General features: G+C 55.3%; 1 protein-coding gene and 1 long non-coding RNA gene across 2 annotated transcripts in view; one reads left to right on the top strand and one right to left on the bottom strand.

Moving 5' to 3' along the window:
- The window catches only part of LOC116669158, a 14,422-nt gene extending 9,414 nt beyond the window's left edge, over nt 1–5,008 (top strand). Inside the window, exon 3 of the long non-coding RNA XR_004326522.1 lies at nt 4,876–5,008. This is a non-coding gene — a long non-coding RNA (uncharacterized LOC116669158). The remainder of the gene's footprint in view (nt 1–4,875) is intronic.
- The window catches only part of CAMKK1 (calcium/calmodulin dependent protein kinase kinase 1), a 27,264-nt gene extending 8,186 nt beyond the window's left edge, over nt 1–19,078 (bottom strand). The window contains exons 1-12 of the mRNA XM_032497984.1: nt 18,938–19,078; nt 11,922–12,321; nt 10,978–11,025; nt 10,489–10,542; nt 10,070–10,121; nt 9,683–9,816; nt 9,220–9,256; nt 8,358–8,379; nt 7,028–7,116; nt 3,767–3,966; nt 1,413–1,466; nt 478–551 (exon numbers count right to left, since the gene is read on the bottom strand). Of these exons, the coding sequence (XP_032353875.1) occupies nt 478–551; nt 1,413–1,466; nt 3,767–3,966; nt 7,028–7,116; nt 8,358–8,379; nt 9,220–9,256; nt 9,683–9,816; nt 10,070–10,121; nt 10,489–10,542; nt 10,978–11,025; nt 11,922–12,281 (1,124 nt within the window). The 5' untranslated portion in view covers nt 12,282–12,321; nt 18,938–19,078. The remainder of the gene's footprint in view (nt 1–477; nt 552–1,412; nt 1,467–3,766; nt 3,967–7,027; nt 7,117–8,357; nt 8,380–9,219; nt 9,257–9,682; nt 9,817–10,069; nt 10,122–10,488; nt 10,543–10,977; nt 11,026–11,921; nt 12,322–18,937) is intronic.

The following is a 19,078-nucleotide window of genomic DNA, read 5'->3' as shown; positions in this document are numbered from 1 at the left end:
CAGAGACCTCAGTCACCAAGGAAGGGGCGGGGAGGGGGAGTGGCTTCACATCCCAGACCCATTGAGCCTCCACTCTTCCATCTGTGAAATGGGGGAGGGCACTGGCATCTTGAAACTCCTTCACCCACGTGGGGAAGGTGGAGTTTCCCTGTGGGTGCAGGGTCTGCATGGGATTGATGCCACTGATCTCCTGGAGTCCTTCAGGGAAGGGATAGGGTGCACGTGTGGCCTGAGGCCATCCCTGCCTCACTCCCGGCCTCAGAGTTCCCCTCTGCACAATGAGATCCAACCCAAATGTCTCAGAGACCCCGCTCACAGTCCCACCCCTCCATCTGCTCAGGGGCCCCCTCCCAGGGAGCAGCATCTCCACCTCCAGATCTGCAGGCTAGGGTGGGCTCCCCCAAAAGGACAAAAGCTCTGCTAAAACTCAGGCATGCCTCCCTGGGGGTGGGCGGGGCCCTGTGGTGGACAACTCACTCCTCTGGGAACACGACGACCTCATTCTTGATCTTGCGGTGCAGGGCCAGGATATAGTCATCAATGAACGGGCACTGCGGTGGGGAGAGATGACGGATGGGGGCCCAGCGCTGCGACTCCCTTGGGGCAGCTCTGGGCTCCCTGTGAGATGAGGGGTGCCCCATGTAACTTGTTCAGGGCCTGGCACATGGGAGACGCTCAACAAACATGGACTGAACGAATAAGTCACGGTTGGGACTAGGAAGCTGGGTGTACCCGCCAGCAGGACAGCCACTCACAGCAAGGCCTGCACTGCCAGGGCCTAAGGTTTGGAAATACGCTCCCTGAGAATCCCTCCTGGCTCTCGGTGCGGTCCCTGGAGTGGGAGCACCTGTGGACGGGGACTCAGCCACGTCAAGGCTGGGTGTCTGGCCTGACCCAAGGACAATCTGTTAAATGCATGAACGAGTGAGTGAATGTGTGAATGAATGAATGGCAACCAAGGACAGAAGGATGGGGAACACTTTGGTGGAGTGGTGGCCACACCACTATCTACAGCTCCCTTGGGATGTCCTGCTGCCCCAGGACTCCTGCATGTGAATCCCCCACCCAGGGGCCCAGAGAAAAGCAGAAAAGCCCCTTCCTCCTCGCTCTTCTCTGAGCTGGCTGGGCTCTTTCATTTCTATTTTTTTTGAAGGGGTGGGGGGTGGGTAATTAGGTTTATTTACTTATTTATAAATAAATGGAGGTACTGGGGATTGAAACCAGGACCTCCTGCATGCTAAGCATGAGCTCTACCACTGAGTCATACCCAGCCCCATGGGCTCTTTAAAAAATCACTTTACTTAAGGACACAAAGGCAGGGCCTGCACCTGTCATCATCCTGGCTCAGCTGGCCCAGCCCCTGGTGCCAGGGGTGTGGCCTGTCCCAGTCCGCCAGCCCACCCAGCACTTACCTTCCCATAGACGAAGCAGTACAGTGTGACCCCGGTGGCCCACACGTCCAAGGCCTAGGAAAAAAACAGCTTCACATCAGTCCCCCAAAGAGTAAGCCACCCCCCTTGCCCATCCAGTTTCAGTGGACTGTGGGGGAGGACGTGCAGGGAAACTCCCTCCTCAGTCATGCATTCACTCAACAAACACTCCCAGGCCCTTGCTCCATGCTGGACCCTGAGCTGAGCACTGGAGACATGGGGATGACCAGAGCAGAGCCCCTGCCCTCTAGGGTTCCAAGTCTCCTCGGAACAGGCCCAAACCAGACACGTTTTCAACTCAACAGGTGCAAAACCCCCTTCATCTACAGGGTCACATTTGCTGTATTCATGACACAGGTGAATCCCAGAAATGACAGGATGTACTGAACTTACACTCGCTAAACCAGCTCTGGCTTTGAGAGGTCACCCCATTTCCTAATGATCCACTGGAGAAGCCACCAGCCACCAGCCACCTTCCTTCTGACACCAGAACAGCCCCCAGCCCTTGGCCACCTCCACAACCCCTTGGAGTCCCCTATGCCATGGGTTCAAACATGTCCTCTCTCACATGTCCCTCTCATGAACACCACCTCTTCTCAAGTCTGCTTTCTCTCTTATGTGAGTGATTCTCAGATCTCTACCTACAGATTTCTGTCATAGGTGCCTCATCTGAATCCAACCGGGGGACAGTAGACACATGCAAACTGACATTATTCTACAAAATAACAGGCCTGCTGTAAATGGTAAAATATTCTTCTTTCTTATGGGTGAGTTGTATTCCACTACATATATACACTGCATCTTTTTTAATCCATTCATCTATTGATGTGCCCTTATGATGCTTCCATGTCTTGGCAATTATAAATAATGCTGCTGTTAATAGTGGGGTGTATGTATCTTTTTGAATTAATTCTTATTTTTGTGGTTGGCTTTATTCCTTTGATAACTATGTAAGTTTAAAAAGCCAAAGCTCTGAGCATTCTTAGAAACAATGAATAGTACCTATATGTAAATTTTTAAATTACGTGCAGTATATTGTGTATATGTATTTACATGCAATATATTGTATATGTGCAGTCAGACTGTAACAATTCTACTTAATAAAGCTGAAAAACTGAAGAAAAAAAACTAACAGGCCTGTTCTCTTCAGAAATGTCAAGGCCCAGCCACTCTTCCAGATTAAAGGACCTCAAAGAGATGTGACAAGTGAATACAATGACTGACCCTGGGTCAGATCACAGACCAGAAGAAGAAAATGCATGAAAGGACAGTACTGGGACAATGGATGAAATCTGAATAAGGTCGATTAGATAACAGTCTTTTATCAATGATAAATGTCCTAATTTTGATCACTGTACTGAGCTTACATAAGAGGACATTCTTGTCCTCAGAAAATATCTGCAGAGGTATATAGTGATAAAGGGGGGATAATGTCCCCCACTTCAGTCTCAGATGGTTCCAAAACATGTAATGTGCACACATATAAATATGGGGGAAGACGGTGACAAGGTAAATGGGACAAAATGTCAATAATTGGTGAATCTGTGTAAAAGGATGCATGGAGTTTTTTGTAATTTTTCTGTAAATTTGGAATTACATCAAGATTAAAAGTTAAAAAGGAAGCTCTCCCTACGTCTTTCTCTTGAGCTCCACACCCACACACATGTCCAAATACCTCTGGACCATTTCCTTAGTGGCAGGGCCACAGTGAGGCAGCTAGCACTCCTCAGGGGAGCACAGGATGTGCCAGGGGACACAAAGAACTGCAGCCCGTGCCTAGAAAGCTCTGCCCACGGCCTCTGTCACTTAGGAGAAAGCCCAAACTTCCAGACTCTCTAAACTCTGCCTAAGCCCCACCCGGCCCCCTACCCCACACTCCTCAGCTGTCTTGTAAGTTTGCTGGGCTCCACCTCCCACTCAGATTCTCCCCATCCTTCAAGGCCTAGTTCAAACGCTGCCGCATCCAAGAAATCAGGGGAGCCTCCGCCTTCCCCTCAAATATGGGCTCTCCTGCCCTTTTCACCATCTCCAGAGGGGCAGGGCGCTGGGCTGTCTAGGCTCCATCTGTTCCACAGCCCAGCCCAGAACTCAGCACAGGGTGATTGGCAGAAATACCTACAGGGAAGCCTTGGGGCTGTTTTGCTGGAAAACGAGAGGCCAAAGTTGGGGGCTTTATCAGACTCCAGGAAGAAGCAAACACAAGGGAGGGGACCGTGTTCAGCATTCACTCCTGAGACATGAGGACCCTGGCACCCTCCGGCTGAAAATGAGGCCCCGTGGCATGCTATCCCACCCTTCCACCCAAACCCCACCCCAGCCCGGGCCCTAGGAGCCACCTTCCCACTGAAGCTCTGGCCGGAATCAGAAATGGCCTCGGGGGCCATGAACGCTGGGGTCCCGGCCGTGCTGGAGAGCTGAGCATCATTCCCCTCAAACTGGTTGCTGACACCGAAGTCGGCAATCTTCACGTGCCCGTCATCCCCCAGGAGCAGGTTGGACGGCTTGATGTCCCTGTGGATGATCTTCTGGTAGTGCACTGCAGAGAGAGGCAGCTCGAGCGCCGGCCTGGGGCGCGGCCGCCCAGACCCCCCACCTGCCCTCACCTGGCCGGGGGGCCTGCCTCAAACTCCAGGACAGACGGAGCCGGGCCCCTGCACACACTCATCTCACGAGGACCTCAAAGAGGACTTCAGGGACCCCTGCCCTCCTATTCAGTGAAGACACTAACCCAGGCTGTTAGTAATAGAACCAGGACTGGACTCTTAGGAATCACTTGGACTCCAAGTCCAGTGCTCTTTTCATGGCAATCAAGGCACCTGTCACTGAGGGTGGAGGTCAGAGGAAACTGGGGGAAATGGTTCTCCATAGGCCACCTCTGGCCACCTCAACACCAATGAGAGTGTTGTCTGCAGGCTCGAAGCCCATCAAAGCCTTTCCCCAGCTCCATCCCCCACCTAGCCTGTCAGGGCTGTCCCTGCTTCTTGGATGAGACTGAGATTGTGGGGACCCTGCAGAGGTACTGCCTCAGCCTTAGGGAGAGGGAGGGCACTCCGGGCCTTGGGACTGCCAGGATGAACACGGCTAGGGTGAGAGTCAGCCTTCTCTAGTAGGCTGGGAGCCCACTCTGCTTCCTGGGTCCAGCACTGCCAGGAAAAGACAGGCATCTCAGGCTGAAATGGCACTAACCCATCTCTCAGCCAGCCACCTATGGGCTCCCCCCTTGCCAAATACCTTCCCCTAGACCAACAGATCCCAGGAAGTTGGAGGAGGGGGAAGATGGAATGGGAAGGAGGGAAGGTAAAAGGAGGAGAGGAAGGCTGGGGGCTGAGGGATTGAGTGTCAAAACAATAAGAACATAACATGGCCCTATGGCAACTGCCTCCTGTGTGCCAGGTGCACACAAGGGATTTGACACACACCCATCAGAGCTCAGGATGTTGTGTAGTTGAATTCTTATCTCAAACCCTGGGCTCTCTCTTGAACTCTGAGCTCTTTACCCACATGAATATCCAGTAGACAGCTCAACATATATCCCCAAAGTCTTCAATCACGTGTTTAATTCAGAACTTGATTTCTTGGTCTGTGACAACACCCCCGCCCCACCCCCGCCACCCCACTGCCAAACAAATGAAACAGAAAAGCCCTGCTCCTCTTCCAGTCTTTCCAGTTCAGTTAAGGGCCACGTTACCAGTTATTCAGGCCAAAAACCTTCAACTCCTCCCCACCTCAGACCCCACATCCAATTCATCAGCAAGTCCTATGGGCTGGACCTCTAATTTATAGTCCAGATCTGACTGCTTCTCATCCCTGCATGTCTGCACTGGCCCTGTCTGTAAGAATCAGGCTCCAGCTTCCTGGAACACAGAGCCTTCCCCAGACAGCCTCAGATCTCCCTGCTTGGGACCAGAATCAAGGCGGGTCTTCACCACGTGCTGCCTGTCCATTTGTCTGCCTGTCCAGCCCCTGTTGCTGCCCAATCTGCTCCAGGAAGGCCTTCACTGCTATTATCTGGGTCTTGATGAGGCTTTACCCAAGAGCCAGATGGGATTAGCTTGTTTTTTTGCCAGGAGGGAGAATGCGAGACAACAGGCCCTGGACAGGAAGAGGGTGGAGGCGAAGCTGGTACAGGGCTGTACCTGCCGCTGACCACATTCAGGGTGAAATGCTCCCTTCCCACATCTCCAGGCCTTTGCTGGGGACTTTCTGCAAAGCCCTCCCCTCTCTGTGCCTCAGTTTCCCCATATGTACAAAGATGGCATTAATCTAAGGGGACTGGAGTGGCTCAAATGAGATAAAGGAATTCACTGTAGGTCAGACCTCAGCTGGTCCTCACCTGCTTCCCCAGGGAAAGAATATACTTCTGATAAACCAAGCTGAGATTTCAAAGGGATGGCCAGTGCCCCACCACCCCCAACCAGGCCAGAACCCTACATAGGTGTCTGGGGGACCCCCCCCTCCCAGTGACCAGTTAGTCACCCAGCGCTGGTCACCCCACCTCCTTCACATCTGCTCCCCTCTGCCACTGCCTTAATCCAGGCCTCACCATCTGTCACTTGGGCTATAGAACCAGCCTCCTCCCTAATCAGCTGGCTGCCTCTCACCCTCCATCCTAGCCACCACACAGCTGCCAGATCAAGCTTTCTAAGACACAAATCCTATCACTCCCTCCCTTGCTCAAAGCCCTTAGGCACTCACAATGCTGACAGGATGAAGTCATGAAAGTCCTCTGTGGAGGAACTCCCAGCCCTCATGGTGCAGCCTGGACAGCGTTTCCAGCATCACCTTCCACTATCCTAGGCCCCCAGACTGGACTTCTCCCCATCCTCAAATAGTACATGTCCTGTACTCTCTGAGCCACTGCCATGCAGTTCTCTCCGCCTGGCGTACTCCCTCCCACCACCCCTCAAACTGGCCAATGAACTCCTACCCATCCTTCAGGACCCTGCTCAAAGTGGCCCCCTCCAGATGCCTCCCCTGGTCTCTTAGTGCTCTGACAGCCCCTGTGCCTCCCCAGCCTTGGTAGGCACTGTTTAGATTCCTGTCCTTCCATTAGGCTGTGAGATCCTTGAGATTACTTCTGGGTCTTTGGCATCGACATGCCCCCAGCTGGCACTTAGTGGGTATTTGTAAATGGATAAATGAATGAATGAATGAATTCCAGGGATAGAGGCTAAGCCAACACCTTCCCTCCTGAGCTCCCACAGTAAACCCACTCGGCCACCACCCATGGGCCCCATACCAGGACAGACTCTTCCTTGAGCAGCTGGACATAAATCTCTTCCTTCCCACAGCCCTGCCTGTGGAGAGACTAAGCTTGGCTAAGAATTCCGCAGAGAGATAGGCAGAATATCTAGGGCGCAGACCGACCTTAGTGACGACCTGGCGCATGCCCAGTAAAGTCAGCCGCTACCTTCTACCTGTTTGAGGTTTCAGACCCGCCCACAGATCCATTTCTCCCACCCCCCAACTGAAGATTATTGGCAGATCGGCGCTGACTGACAGGAACTGCTCAGAACAGGCTCAGCCTGGGCTCCGTCCCCTTCTGTGTCCCGCTTCCCGGGTCCCCAGCCCTAGAGGGTAGGCAGCCCCTCACTCACAGTATTCAAGGCCGAGGATGATGTCCCGCAGGTAGAGGCGAGCTTGCGCCTCAGGGAAGGGCTTGTCGCAGGGCACCTCCATGACCGGCCTATAGGGAGGGAGGAGAGGAGGGGTGTTTGTGGGAATCAGGATGAATGAAAACAGACAGCAGGTGAAGGGGAACAGGGGCTGGGCCACAGACCCCTCGGGACCTCCCAGGAGCCCTCTGTGTTCGAAAAGGTGCCTAGAACTCAAGATATTAGCTTCTTCTCCCATATGGTGAAAACTTGAAAACACACTTAGACGCAAATATCCCTTTTCAATCATTACAGTTTAAAATTAGCTTTATCTTAACTTCTGATTGGCTTGGTATTCCTTCTTCTAAGCACTTAATTATCTATAATCAAACAGTTGTGAAGATGCCATTTAGAGCAGTGTTTTTCAAACTGTAGGACCAACAGAGGGTCATGAAATCAATTTAGTGGGTGGCTACTGCTTTTTTTTTTTCCTTTATAATGAAGTAGAATATCTCAGATATATCATATGTAATAAGGATATATACTGTTTTATAAAACTTTGGTTTCAATTATAGATATGGATGGATGGCAATGTCAAACTTGTATTTATTACATTGAATGGAGGTCAAAAATGCTGAAAGCCCCTGAGCCTTAAAAGGACACCACTTCCTGCCTTCTTCCCAAATCGGTCTTTAGGTAGCCTCCCAGGCAGGGAAACAAGCCACAGCCTGTATTCAAGGCCTCAGCGGTTAGGGTCTCTAGTCCACCCAGCCCTGTGCCCACTACTCCATGTCTGCAGCTCTGCACATACCCTGAGAAGGTCCAGCAAGGCAGACATGTGTTAGAACCCCAGATTTCATTAGCAACTCGCTGTGTGACCTTGGGCAAGCCACTTACCTTCTCTGAACCTCAGCTTCCCCTCTTGTAAGTGGGAGTGAATGGAGTCCCAGCCACCCAACTCACAAACTTGTAAAACTGAAAGAACTCTTTGTCATTGAATACAGGAGAGAGTTGAGTCCCAGCACTACACTTTTGCTGGAGTAATATTCCTTCTCTCTCCCTCTCTTCCGTCAAATCTTTCCAGTTCTTCAACATCTGGCTCAAAATCCACCCCCTCTTCCAGAGGCCTCCCTGACTATTCCAGCCTCACTGACCCCACCAGCCTTCAAAGAATTGTCCTCTTGGTCTCTCATGTCCCCCACCACCCCCAGACCCCAGCTCCCCAAGGACAGAGCCTGGGTCTCTTTTTCTCTCCTAGAGGAGCTGACCCTAGGACGAGGGATACAGGAGGGAAAGGAAGGCCTGACCTGCCTGATTGGGATGGGGAACTCACCCCTTTCTCAGGAGGTCAAACACTGAAAGAAAAGAGAAGAAGAGTAGGTAAGTGCAGCCAGGCTGAAAGAACAGCCGAAGGCAAGGTCCCTCCCCGTTCTGGAGGGTGGGAGGCGGGGTCAGGCATCTAGCCATACTTGCGGGAGGAATAGGACAGGGGTCCCAGGGTATCAGAGGAGGTAAACAGGTGACAGTGGGTCTACTATGGACCTGCCTTATCAGATTCTCAGGTGCCAGGTGAGGACCATCAGCCTGGACCCCTTTTACAGGGGGGAAACTGAGCCTCAGAGAAGGGGCAGGATTTTTCCTAAAGGTCATAGCAGATAGGCAGGTAGGAAAGGGAGTGGAGACTAAAGCCTTGGCCTCTAATTCCTAAGCCAGTGTGCCTTGTGCCCCATTCCCTGAGAGCCTCTAAGCCCAGCCCTGAATCAAGCACCAAGGACTTAAATAATTAACAACATTATTATTACTAATAATAATAGTGTCTTGCATATAACTTATAAACTTCTCATATCAACCCTATGAGGTAGATACCATTATTATCCCCATTTTACAGGTGGGGAAACTGAGGCAGATAGGGTCTGGGAATCCACATTACATAGCCTACTTCCTGCATCTATCTGATCCGCTATCTCTCTGATCAGTGGAGTAGGGGCTTGGGAATATTTGATGAATCTAACTGGATATTCTGAGCTTGGCTGAGAAGGGCTGGGTGAGAATCTGGGGCTTGAGAACATGAGTTTTCTCCTTGCCCCCAGGAGGTCAGTGCATTCACACTGCCCATCTGAAGGTCAAGTGTGTCCCCGGGGAGCCGTCGGACCCACCCCAGGTAAGTTGCTTTGGGAATGAGCTGGGTCACTCACCCAAATAGAGATTGTCCTCAGCTGGGTCATCCAGGACCTGGTGAGAGGGAGCAGACATGGGGGCAGGGCTTGGAGAGGCATGGGGTGGGGGGGTCCCAGGCCTCCTCGTCCTCACCAGCCTCAGGACCCCTAGGATGGTCCGCAGCCACCCTGGACAGTGGAGCAGGAACCATGCAGGCACCAGACAGATGAGGACTCACAGAAACACTGGCCCCCAACCCTGGCCCAGCACTCGGCACCCAGCCCTTCTCTCTTCCTGCCATGATGGGGACTCTCACTTCTTGCCTCCGGGGCAGCTCCTCCCACTCCATGAGAACTTGAGAATATCCCAGATCAGCCTAAACTGACCCTGGAAACCTCTTGGCAGCCCCCACCCCACATCTGGCTTTGTCCTCAGAGGCCTCAGCCTCACCCCCTCAGCAGGATCCCCGGTCTGTGCCGAGTGCTCACCCCCAGCTCCTACCTCGAACAGCTTGACCACATTCACATGGTCCAGCTTCTTCAGGATAGCAATCTCCTGGTACACCCGCTCCAGGGGCAGCAGCTGCTTGGCTGGTCCTCCCTGGGCAGCCTGGGACCCCCTCGGGGGAGGGCGACCTGTGACCAAGAAGAGGAGTCTAGCCTGTTGCAGAAGGCTGGGCCTCACCTCGGCCCTGCAACCAGCCTCAAGCAAGACTCTTGCAAGGCCACGGCCATGGCCTCAACTCACCAAGCACATTCCTACTAGCAGACCTTTGCTCACGTGCTCCCTTGTCTACCCCTAGTCCTAACAAAAACTAGCTTCCAAGGTTTCCTCCTCCTCCGCCCCCTGGCCAGGCGCTCCCAAATACGGGACCAGACAGATACTTACGTGGAAAGCCATACTGCTTCAGTAACTTCTTCTTAGAAAGAACTTTCATTGCCTGAGGAGGGAGGGGTGCACCTGTCACTTGTGTGCAGGGGTTAGAACAGACTGGACTGAGATCTAGAAAAGCACACAGGCATCTCCCACTGGCACTGAGGGAATGACCTGGGTGGCCATATCTAAATCTAGGTCTTACGCCTATTCTCCTCAACAAGTCTTTCTGGCGCTCTCCCCTTGGAGGCATCCAGCCTCTGCTTGCATATTCCCAGGGTCGAGAAGTTCATTCCTTGCATACCCTGAGCAACAGGGAGCTCACTCCCTTCACAGGCAGCCTTGTCCTCTGTCTTCCCAGCACAGCTTTTGCCCACCCCCCAGGCTTTTGGGGCCCAGCTTGGGCAACACCTCCCTCTGATCCCCAGACTCACATAGTGCCTGTCTTCACTTTCATTGTAGGCCAACCTCACCACGCCATAGGCACCCTGCAGAGAGGCAAAGGTCAGCACCCCCGGCCAGGGCACCCCCAGGACTAGCTTGGGAGAAGGGGAGCCTGAACAGCTCCAGCCCCCTCCTCCCACATCCTACCTCCGCCCCTGCTACCAGTGGACATAAATTTCAGGTGGGCAGGGAGAGGGCTCCTATGCCCTGGTCACTGCCCCTGCCAGGCTCAACACAGCTCTATGCCTTCCCCAGTCCCTCCCATCAGAGACTCTGGGGAGTCAGGATTCAGGAGTCCTCTCCCACCCACTACCCCAATATTTCCTACAGAGGACAAAACTGTCCTCGCTTCCAGACTAGGGCCTTCTTGGCTCAGCCTCACATTGCCAGAGGATTGTGCCAAGCAGAGGATCCAGACAGGCTACTCTGCAAAGCCCCAGGACAAGTTCCCACTGCTCCTGGCCTGCCCCCAGGCCTACCTTGCCAATCTCACTCTGCAGCTTGTACTGGTTTAGCTGCACACAGTCCTGGGAAAAGAGGAGGGGCATCAGGTAAAGCTTGATCCAGAATCAGCACCACTACAGGAGCACGTCCAGAGACCAGTCCTAGCCCCAGGCCCCTTACTCCTAGACCCTGGGTCTCATCAGCCTTTCAGGTTTGGATAGGGAAAGGCAGTGGTACTAAGGCCAAAAGTGATACCGAAAGTGACAAGACCTGGATAACATTTGAAAACATGAATGGTGAACCATGCCTATGCTTTGCTTCCTAGGAAGTGGTGGAAAAGTACACTGATTCCTGCCTGGATGCTGCGGTCTGGGAGATCCTGATGTGGGAAACCCTTGAGCAAGTATTTCCAAAAGCAGCTGAATGAGGAGGTCTACATTGTATGGACAAGAAAGATGAGGAGGGCCTTGAGAACAAGAGACCAAAGCCCCAGGTCAGGCATGAAAAGTTTAGCCTCTGAAGTCTGTAGATTGCTCGGTACCTGAGTTTACTTTCAGATCTAAGTGGCAAGGACGGAGCCGGGGGAGCAGAAGCTGGCAGTGGGCTGGCAGCTTCTGAGTCAGAGCAGACTCTAGGAGGCAGGATCAGAGGTATGGGCTCAAGCTGGGGAAGGCTTGGGGGATAGAAGGACACACTGTCTTCAAATGTCTATGAGGACTCTTGGGGGACAAGGGAGGGGCCTCTTTCCTAGGCCTGGGGTAGGCGTGGGAATGGTAGGATTTATAGGAGGCAGCAGTTGGCTCAGATGGAGCCCCTCTGGGTGGGAAGAGGCCATAGAGTGAGGTAGTGAGCTCCTCAGCTCTGAGGGTATGCAGACCAAAGGCTAGACAGCTGTGTGGCAGGGATAGGAACTGCAAAAGATCTTCATCAGTGGACTACTGAAAAGCACACCAGCACCCGCTAGCTCGGCTCCACCGACCTCTGCGTCTGAGATGGCCACATGGTGAGACTCAATGGTGGGCCTCCGCCAGGCCCGTGGGGAGATGTGGCTGGCAGGCCCTGTGGCATAAGGCCCAGCCTGGGCCTCCAGGCAGCTCCCTGCTGGCCGCTCCTGCAGGGAGAACTTCCTGGCTGAGAGGCTGGGCCGGGCTGCAGGGTGTCTCAAAGCACTGCCGGGGATCACAGAGGCAGCTCTGGCCCGCGGTGGAGGGTCCACGCAGTTCCTGGTGGGCTCTGGGCTGCCATCTGTCTCCTCCAAGTGGGCCACGTCAATGGCTGCCACTCGCTCCACCAACTCTGCACGGGGGTCCTGGCAGCAGACTGCTGGCCCCCCCTCCATCGCCAGTCAAGGGGGTCCTCTGTGCAGCCTTATGGGGAACCTGAGAAAAGAGGGCAGAGAAGGCTTCAATCCTGGCCACAGAGCAAGGAGGTCAGATTTCCAGGCCCCCTTCCTATTGTAGCCACAATCTGTGGGTCCCACCTCTAGGCCCTGGCCCTGCCTGTTCCCTCTGCCTGGGCTGCCAGCATCCAAACAGGTTCGCCTGCTAACTGAAGGAATTCCAGGAACTCATCTGGCTCCACTGTACACAGCCCTCTAGACCTCAGTATCCCCATCTGTAAAGCAGGTACAATCACGGTGGCAGACTTGCTGGTTTCACAGGGTAGCAGGGAGAATCTGATATTCTGGAGTCAGGACAGACAAACACGGACAGAACACTGGAGGCCCAGCAGTGCTGGGAGAAACAGCCCAGGGTCAGCTCAGGCCCCCATCCTGCAGGCAGTGCAGTGACTCACAGCCCCACCCCTGGACAGCAGAGCATTCCAATGATGCCGAGAAGCTGAGCTGGGATGAGCTGGGCACTGGTAATGCAGAGGCTGTCCTGGTGCCCCAGGACCCCACCTCCACTCCATCACGGCCCCGGCAGAGCCTGCAGCCCAGGACGGGGCCCATTAGGGAAGGGACGGCTGCTTTGGTGGCTGTGGAGACTTCGCTGCACTTATTTCTCCTGGTTGTTCCTTCCAGTTTATTCAAGTCGCCACATCTGCTCAGGCTGAGACGCTCCCCTTGGCCTGGCCTTACACCCACCCTGGCCTTACACCCCCAACCAGGCCTCGCGCCAAGGACTAACTCCAGCCTGAACCCTAAACCAACCTCTAGTGTCCAGTCCCAGCCCTCATGCTGGACCACAACCATGGGCTGATCCCTGACCCGGGGCTAAACCGGACACTCAGGCTGGGATTCCGTTTCTGCCCCAGGCTGAGCACTGGCCCCACCCCAGCCAGTGCCCCTCCCTCTTCCTGGGCCAGTCTCAGCATCTTCTCAGGAAAAGGAAGTAAGGGCCTTCTGACCCTCTGCCCTTCCTGTCTGGTGGTGACTTGCGCTGTAATCACACAACAATTTTGAGAACACGGTCTCCATTCCACCCCTCGTTCCCCCGTCAACTTGCTTTGACAGATGTCAAGGAGGCAGGGCTCTTTGGAATCCACTGGCCGAAGGAGCCTGGGCTGTGTTCCAGTCCTGTCTGGGCAAGCTCCTTCCCGACTCTGAGCCTCAGTCTCCCCACCTGTACTACAGAAGCAGAACCTTCCCAGATTCCCTAGGACCACAGCAAGGCTTGGAGATGGACTGTAAGTGAGAATGTGGTCCAGACCCCGAGTGCCTGGCACAGTGCACTGAATAAGTGGAAGCCTGGAGGTGATGGAGCTGATAGTTGGAATGTAGAAAGGGAAGGGGGAAAGGAATTCAGACTGACAACAGAAAAAGACATGGAGGCTGGAGCCAGAGGAGTGAGGGGAGCGGGGGTTGGTGAGGCTAGAGCCTCAGGGAGGCCTCCCTGGAGGAGGTGGAATGGGATTAGAGCATCAGAGAGGCTTTGGGAACCAGGCTGCATGCAGGAAGGAAGCAGCCAAGGCTAAAGGGAGCCCTGCAAGCCTGGCCCACCCCACCCCCCACTCCTCCCTCTAGCTGGCCTACGCTGGCTGCCCCTCCCTCTCACTCTGTAGGCCCTATTTCTCCCACCAGAGTATAAATGCCATAGGTTAGGGCACTTGTCTGCCTTGTCTTCATAAGGTCATCGATGTCTGCAGAAGTGCGTGACACATAGTCGGAACCTGATAAATATCTGTGGAATGAATGCGTGGTTGACACAGTGATCACTGCAGTCCTGGCCCCACTAGACAGAAGGGAAAGCAGCCTCAGAGAGGGAACCCCAACAAGCCTAAGGCCCCAGGGAATGAACCGCAGTGTCAGGAACTCCTGCCCTGTGGTCCAGGGCAGGGACCGAGGGACTGAGAGCCACCACAGGCAGAGACCACAGGCTGCCCCAATCACATTTGCATATGATTTCCCTGAGGCTCTTCTGTCAGCCAGGGGCAAGGATGGGCCTGGGGTCACACAGCAGGTCAGGGCAGTCTTCCTGCTCCAGTTTGGGACCTGTCACCTGGTTTAGGGCCCAGGGGCTGAAGCCAGACTGCCAGGCTACGCCCCTTCCTGGCTGTGTGCCCACGGGCAGGTGACTGCCCTTTGTGCCTAGGTTTTCTCCAGCCACAGAATGGGGTTAATAGCAGCCTCACCTCCCAGCAGCTGTGAGGAGGAAAGTAGTGAACACCCTTACTGGGCTCAGAACCCCAGCCTGCCGCTCAAGAAGCCCCGTAAAACTGAGTTGTTGTGCTGCTGTTGTTGTGATTGCCTGGGACACAGGGTGGCCCAGATGGATGCGCGGGCGGCACAAGGCAGCTGTGAGGGCTGACGTCAGGCCCTCCTCCCTCCCTCCCGCCTGGATCACATTCAGGTGACTAAGCACGTCTGCGGGAGGCAGCCCCGGGGAGGCCCCAGGTTCTTGCCTCGTGTCCAGGCGACAGGTCCTGACACTGGAGGCTATGCGTGTGAGGCTGTGTGTCCGAGTGAGAGAATACGTGTGAGCAGGGCTGGGGTGACAGTGTGTGTCTTTGTGTGTGTGTGTGTTAGGGGTCCGCACCCAGGAGCACATCCGCATAGAGACAAACATCTATGGCTGTGGTCTATATGCGCGGATAAGTGTATTCATGCGCACTCGGTGCTTTTAGGTCTCCGTGTACGTGTGCCCCAGGACTAGGGGCCGGGTGGGTGGGAACTGCATCCCCTGGACCATGGGAACTTGATCTCAGAAGGTCAAGTTTGAACCTCCCATGTGGTCACCAGTCCACCAGCCTGGGGCTGCCTGCTGGGCTGGGCTGGGCTGTGTGTCTTGGGCAGGACGCAGCCCTCTCTCAAGGCTCACTCAGCAGGTCTCTCAAGGCCCGCCCTAAGCTGAGGCCTCAGTAGACGCTATGTAGGAACTGGCTTGGCAGGTAGCTAGGAGCCACGTGAGCAAACAGAAGGACAGACAGGCTGGCACCCAGGCCCAGGGCAGAGCAGGGACCCCTATGGGCATGAGGAGCCTCTTAGGGACCAGCCTAGTCCTCCAGCCAAGAACGGCCTGGCTCAGGCCTTCCCTTACTGGGAAGAGCTACCCTAGTCCATCCTCCCAGACTGTGATGTGTTACCTCGGACAAGTCATTGAACCTCTTTGGAGCCTCAGTTTCCTCATACGTGAATCGGATCGGTGGCCGCCACCCTGCCAACTCCCAGGGTTATGGGAGGAAGTGGATGAGATTGTGGAGACTGAAGCAGGTGGTACCTAAGCGGTGTGGGGTGTCACAAAGCCACCGAGAGACAGCCTTGATCTACAAAGTACAACCCTGTATCTGCCCCATGGCTCTGGGACGGCCTGGCCGCTCAGGCTTCTCCTCCCAGGCTATGTCCTTCAGCCCCAGGGGTCTGGCTCCAAATCCTGTTTGGCCAGACCTCCTCCTTATCCACCTGGGTCCCTCAGAGGAGGCCAAGAGCAGGACAGGGCAGGCACATCCTGCTCTCACTCACGCTTGTTCAAGCAGCCCTGCCTGGGATGACTTCAGACACTCGTCAGGCCTCACCCTGAGCTTCTGGAAGGCTGCTGTGAACCTCAAGGCCAGGTTGAGCAGGGGACCAGCTACCTAGGCAAGAGAAGATGCAGCCCTGACAGGCTGAGGACCGGCCAGAAGGGAAAGCCATAAGGAGGCAGTGGAGCCACCCCGGCTAGACACAGAAGTGGTCTTGACATCCCTGGGCTGCCTCACAGGAGCCGTGTTTATGCTCCTGACAAGTGTGTGGATGGCCCTGGCAACGGGTGTCCTCCGTGGCTCCCGCCCCCGCTTGGGATGACTCAGTCCTCTCGAGGGAGGCCCAGGCATCTGGTGCCAAGTCATGCTTAAGGACGCCTGCTGCGAGGACGCCCCCCTCCCACCATCTCCAGGGAGGCCCCAGGCACTGAGGCGGGCTCTGTGCCTGATTCAGCACAGCAACCCTCAGCACATCCTCAGCACCCCTTGGCTGATGGTCTCCTGGTTGCTCCCTCTCCCTCTGCCCTTCCACATCCTCCACACCAGGTTTGTGCCTCCAGGCCAACTCTTTCCAGCCGGCTGCCTCCTCCCCTCCATGTTCCTGGGCAGCTCTGTTCCAATGTGGCTCAAATTCAACTCAGCATTTCCCCCAAGTCTGCTCTTCCTCCTCTGTCCCCATCACAGAAACAAGGGCCACCATCCTCCCAGTTCTCCCAGGCCAGAAACCCAGCAGCCCTCCTTATCATCTATCTTCTCCCTCTCACCCATCCTTACTCCCCCAGCCCCACAGTTATTCTCCACCCTGGCCACTCCACAGTACTCACAGCGCCCCAAACTGCAGACTCTGTTCAGCTGCCAGATCTTTGTACAAGCTGTGCCTTCTGCCAAGAACACACCTCCCTCTCCTTTGCTGCCAGGACAGTTCAGACATCTCCTCCTCTGGAAGCCCTCCCTGATCTCCCCACTACTGGGTTAGGTAACGAAATCGAACGCCTTAAAAAGTCTAGATTTAGACCTCGACTGTCCTTTCCCACTGCTCTGCCACACAGGCCGCCGCCTCCAGGCTCACACCCCAACCCCACCTCACCCCATCCTCTGTACCGGTTGCTAGAAGGAATATTCCTAACATGCCAATTTGGTCACAGTTCTTCCAGACCTGGCCTTCAGGATCTTGGAATCTGGGAGACAGAAGAGCAGGAGACCTAGCCTCAGACTGGGGCTCACTGGTTGGGGAGCAGCCAGAGACACAGACTTCTGGGACACAAACCCAGAGTCATTCATTCATGCAACAAGCACTGACCAGCTGCTGTATGTGCCCAGGTACTGTGCTAGGTATTGGCAGATAAAACGGTGAACCAAAAAGACAAAGTTCCTGCTTTCACGAAGTTTAATCTCTAGCGGGGCAAGAGGCAACAAACAAGAAAGTCAGGAATTAACAGACGGTATGTCAAGCCCTACAAACTACGGGGAAAATATGCAATCGTATAAGGGCGATCAAGAGCAAGGCGCTAGGGGGCGCTGTTTACATAGTGAGGTCAGTTAACATCTCCGATGCAGGATTTGAGCAGAATCTGAAGGAAGTGAGGGCGCGAGCAGCATGGACATCTGGGAAGGACATTTCAGGCACAGCAACTGCAAAGGCTGTGAGGGGAGAGTGCTTGCACTACTGTCTGAGGATCAGCAAGGAGGCAGGGGTCGCTGGAGTGGGGCGTTCCACATGTGAGAGGAGCCCAATGGCAAGGCAGAGTGACACCTGAAAGAGAAGGCCCAGTCATTCACTGTGCCTGGTCTCACGGAAGGATTCCAGGAGGAGGTGGCATTTACGATCTTTCATGACCGCTGAGTAAGGATTTCAGAGGAGAGGATGGAAGTTCACACTGTGCATGACAGAAAACTACTTCCTGGCTGGGACTCAGAACGTGGCTTTGGGGTCGGGTGGAGATGCTTTATGGACAGAGACCAGGAGATCTCAAAAGCCAGAGGAGAATTTTGAGCAGGGGAGTGTCTCAGATGGATGAGGTTTTAAAGTGATCCCTCTGCCTTCTGTTGGGACTGAAGGTAAGAGGCCAAGGAAAAGGCAGAGGTCCCTAGAGTCTGTGGGCCTAGGACATGGTCTGGTATATCGTGGGTGCTCAGTCTGTATGTGCTGAAGGAAGGAGTGAGGGCCGTGGGGGCGGCCAGTGCATCCTCAAGGACACAAGCTCTGCACCCCTCCCGACTCCCCAGCCCACCTGGCAAATATACAACCCCAAATGTGCCCACCAAGGCACAGTCCTGTGACCTGGGACATAACCTTTTCTACACACCCCTGTACCCTCAAGAGACACACACACACACACACACACACACATACACACCCCACTCCCGGAACAGGCGCACGCCGATGTCCGCGTGACCCGCCCTCACACACCACTCCATCCTGTAATGCACCCCCCTCACACACAGGCACACTCCCGTGTCCACGTGACACACGCACACCCGCCTCCAAACACCACACACAGGTCACCGCGCACGTGTGCACCCTCCGAGCCACCAGTTCTGTCTGTGCTGTCGGGCCTCAGAAACCGCAGCGTCCACCTCCTCCGCCCACCTCCCCCCGGCCCCAGCCTGGGAGGACTGCGCAGCTAAAGCCACGCGCGCCGCATCTGTCCCATTCATCCCCCCGCCACAGCTCCTGCAGGAAGGCTCACGGGAGGGCCGTGTGGGAGGAGCGCTCCGCGCAGATCCACACGTGGGTGCACCCGTCTGGGCCCACTGCACATAGACACGGCCTCCCACCAAGAGCTGGGGCGGAGGTAGTGCGCCGCGTATGGACGCGGTCCCGCAGACCAGCGCTGGGGAAGGGACGCAGACGGCGGGGCGCCCTCATAGATGTGATCCCAGGTGCCAGCGCAGACAGAAGCAGGCTCCGGGAGGCACCCCACAGACCGGGCCCCGCAGACCGAAGGGGGAGGATCCCCGCATGGACGAGGTCTCTAATGTCCTTGCAGACGCAGCCTCGCAGACCATCCCTCTCCTCCGCAGGCTCCAAGCGGACGTTCAGACATTAGTCCTCTCCTGCTGCCCGCCCCAGGTCCCCTTCCAGCTGACCCCTACCTGGGTGCCTGCGACGGTCTCCGCGGCCCGGCGGGCGGCCAGGCTCGCTCCCGCTGCGCGCTCCCTGCCCGCCCCGCCCGGGCCGAGATCGCGGAGCTCAGACTGCCTGCGCCGCGGCTCCAGGCAGCGCTAGCTCCCCCG

This window comes from Camelus ferus, chromosome 16, assembly GCF_009834535.1.
Source record: "Camelus ferus isolate YT-003-E chromosome 16, BCGSAC_Cfer_1.0, whole genome shotgun sequence".
NCBI lineage: Eukaryota > Metazoa > Chordata > Mammalia > Artiodactyla > Camelidae > Camelus > Camelus ferus.
This window is presented reverse-complemented; position numbering and strand designations above follow the sequence as displayed.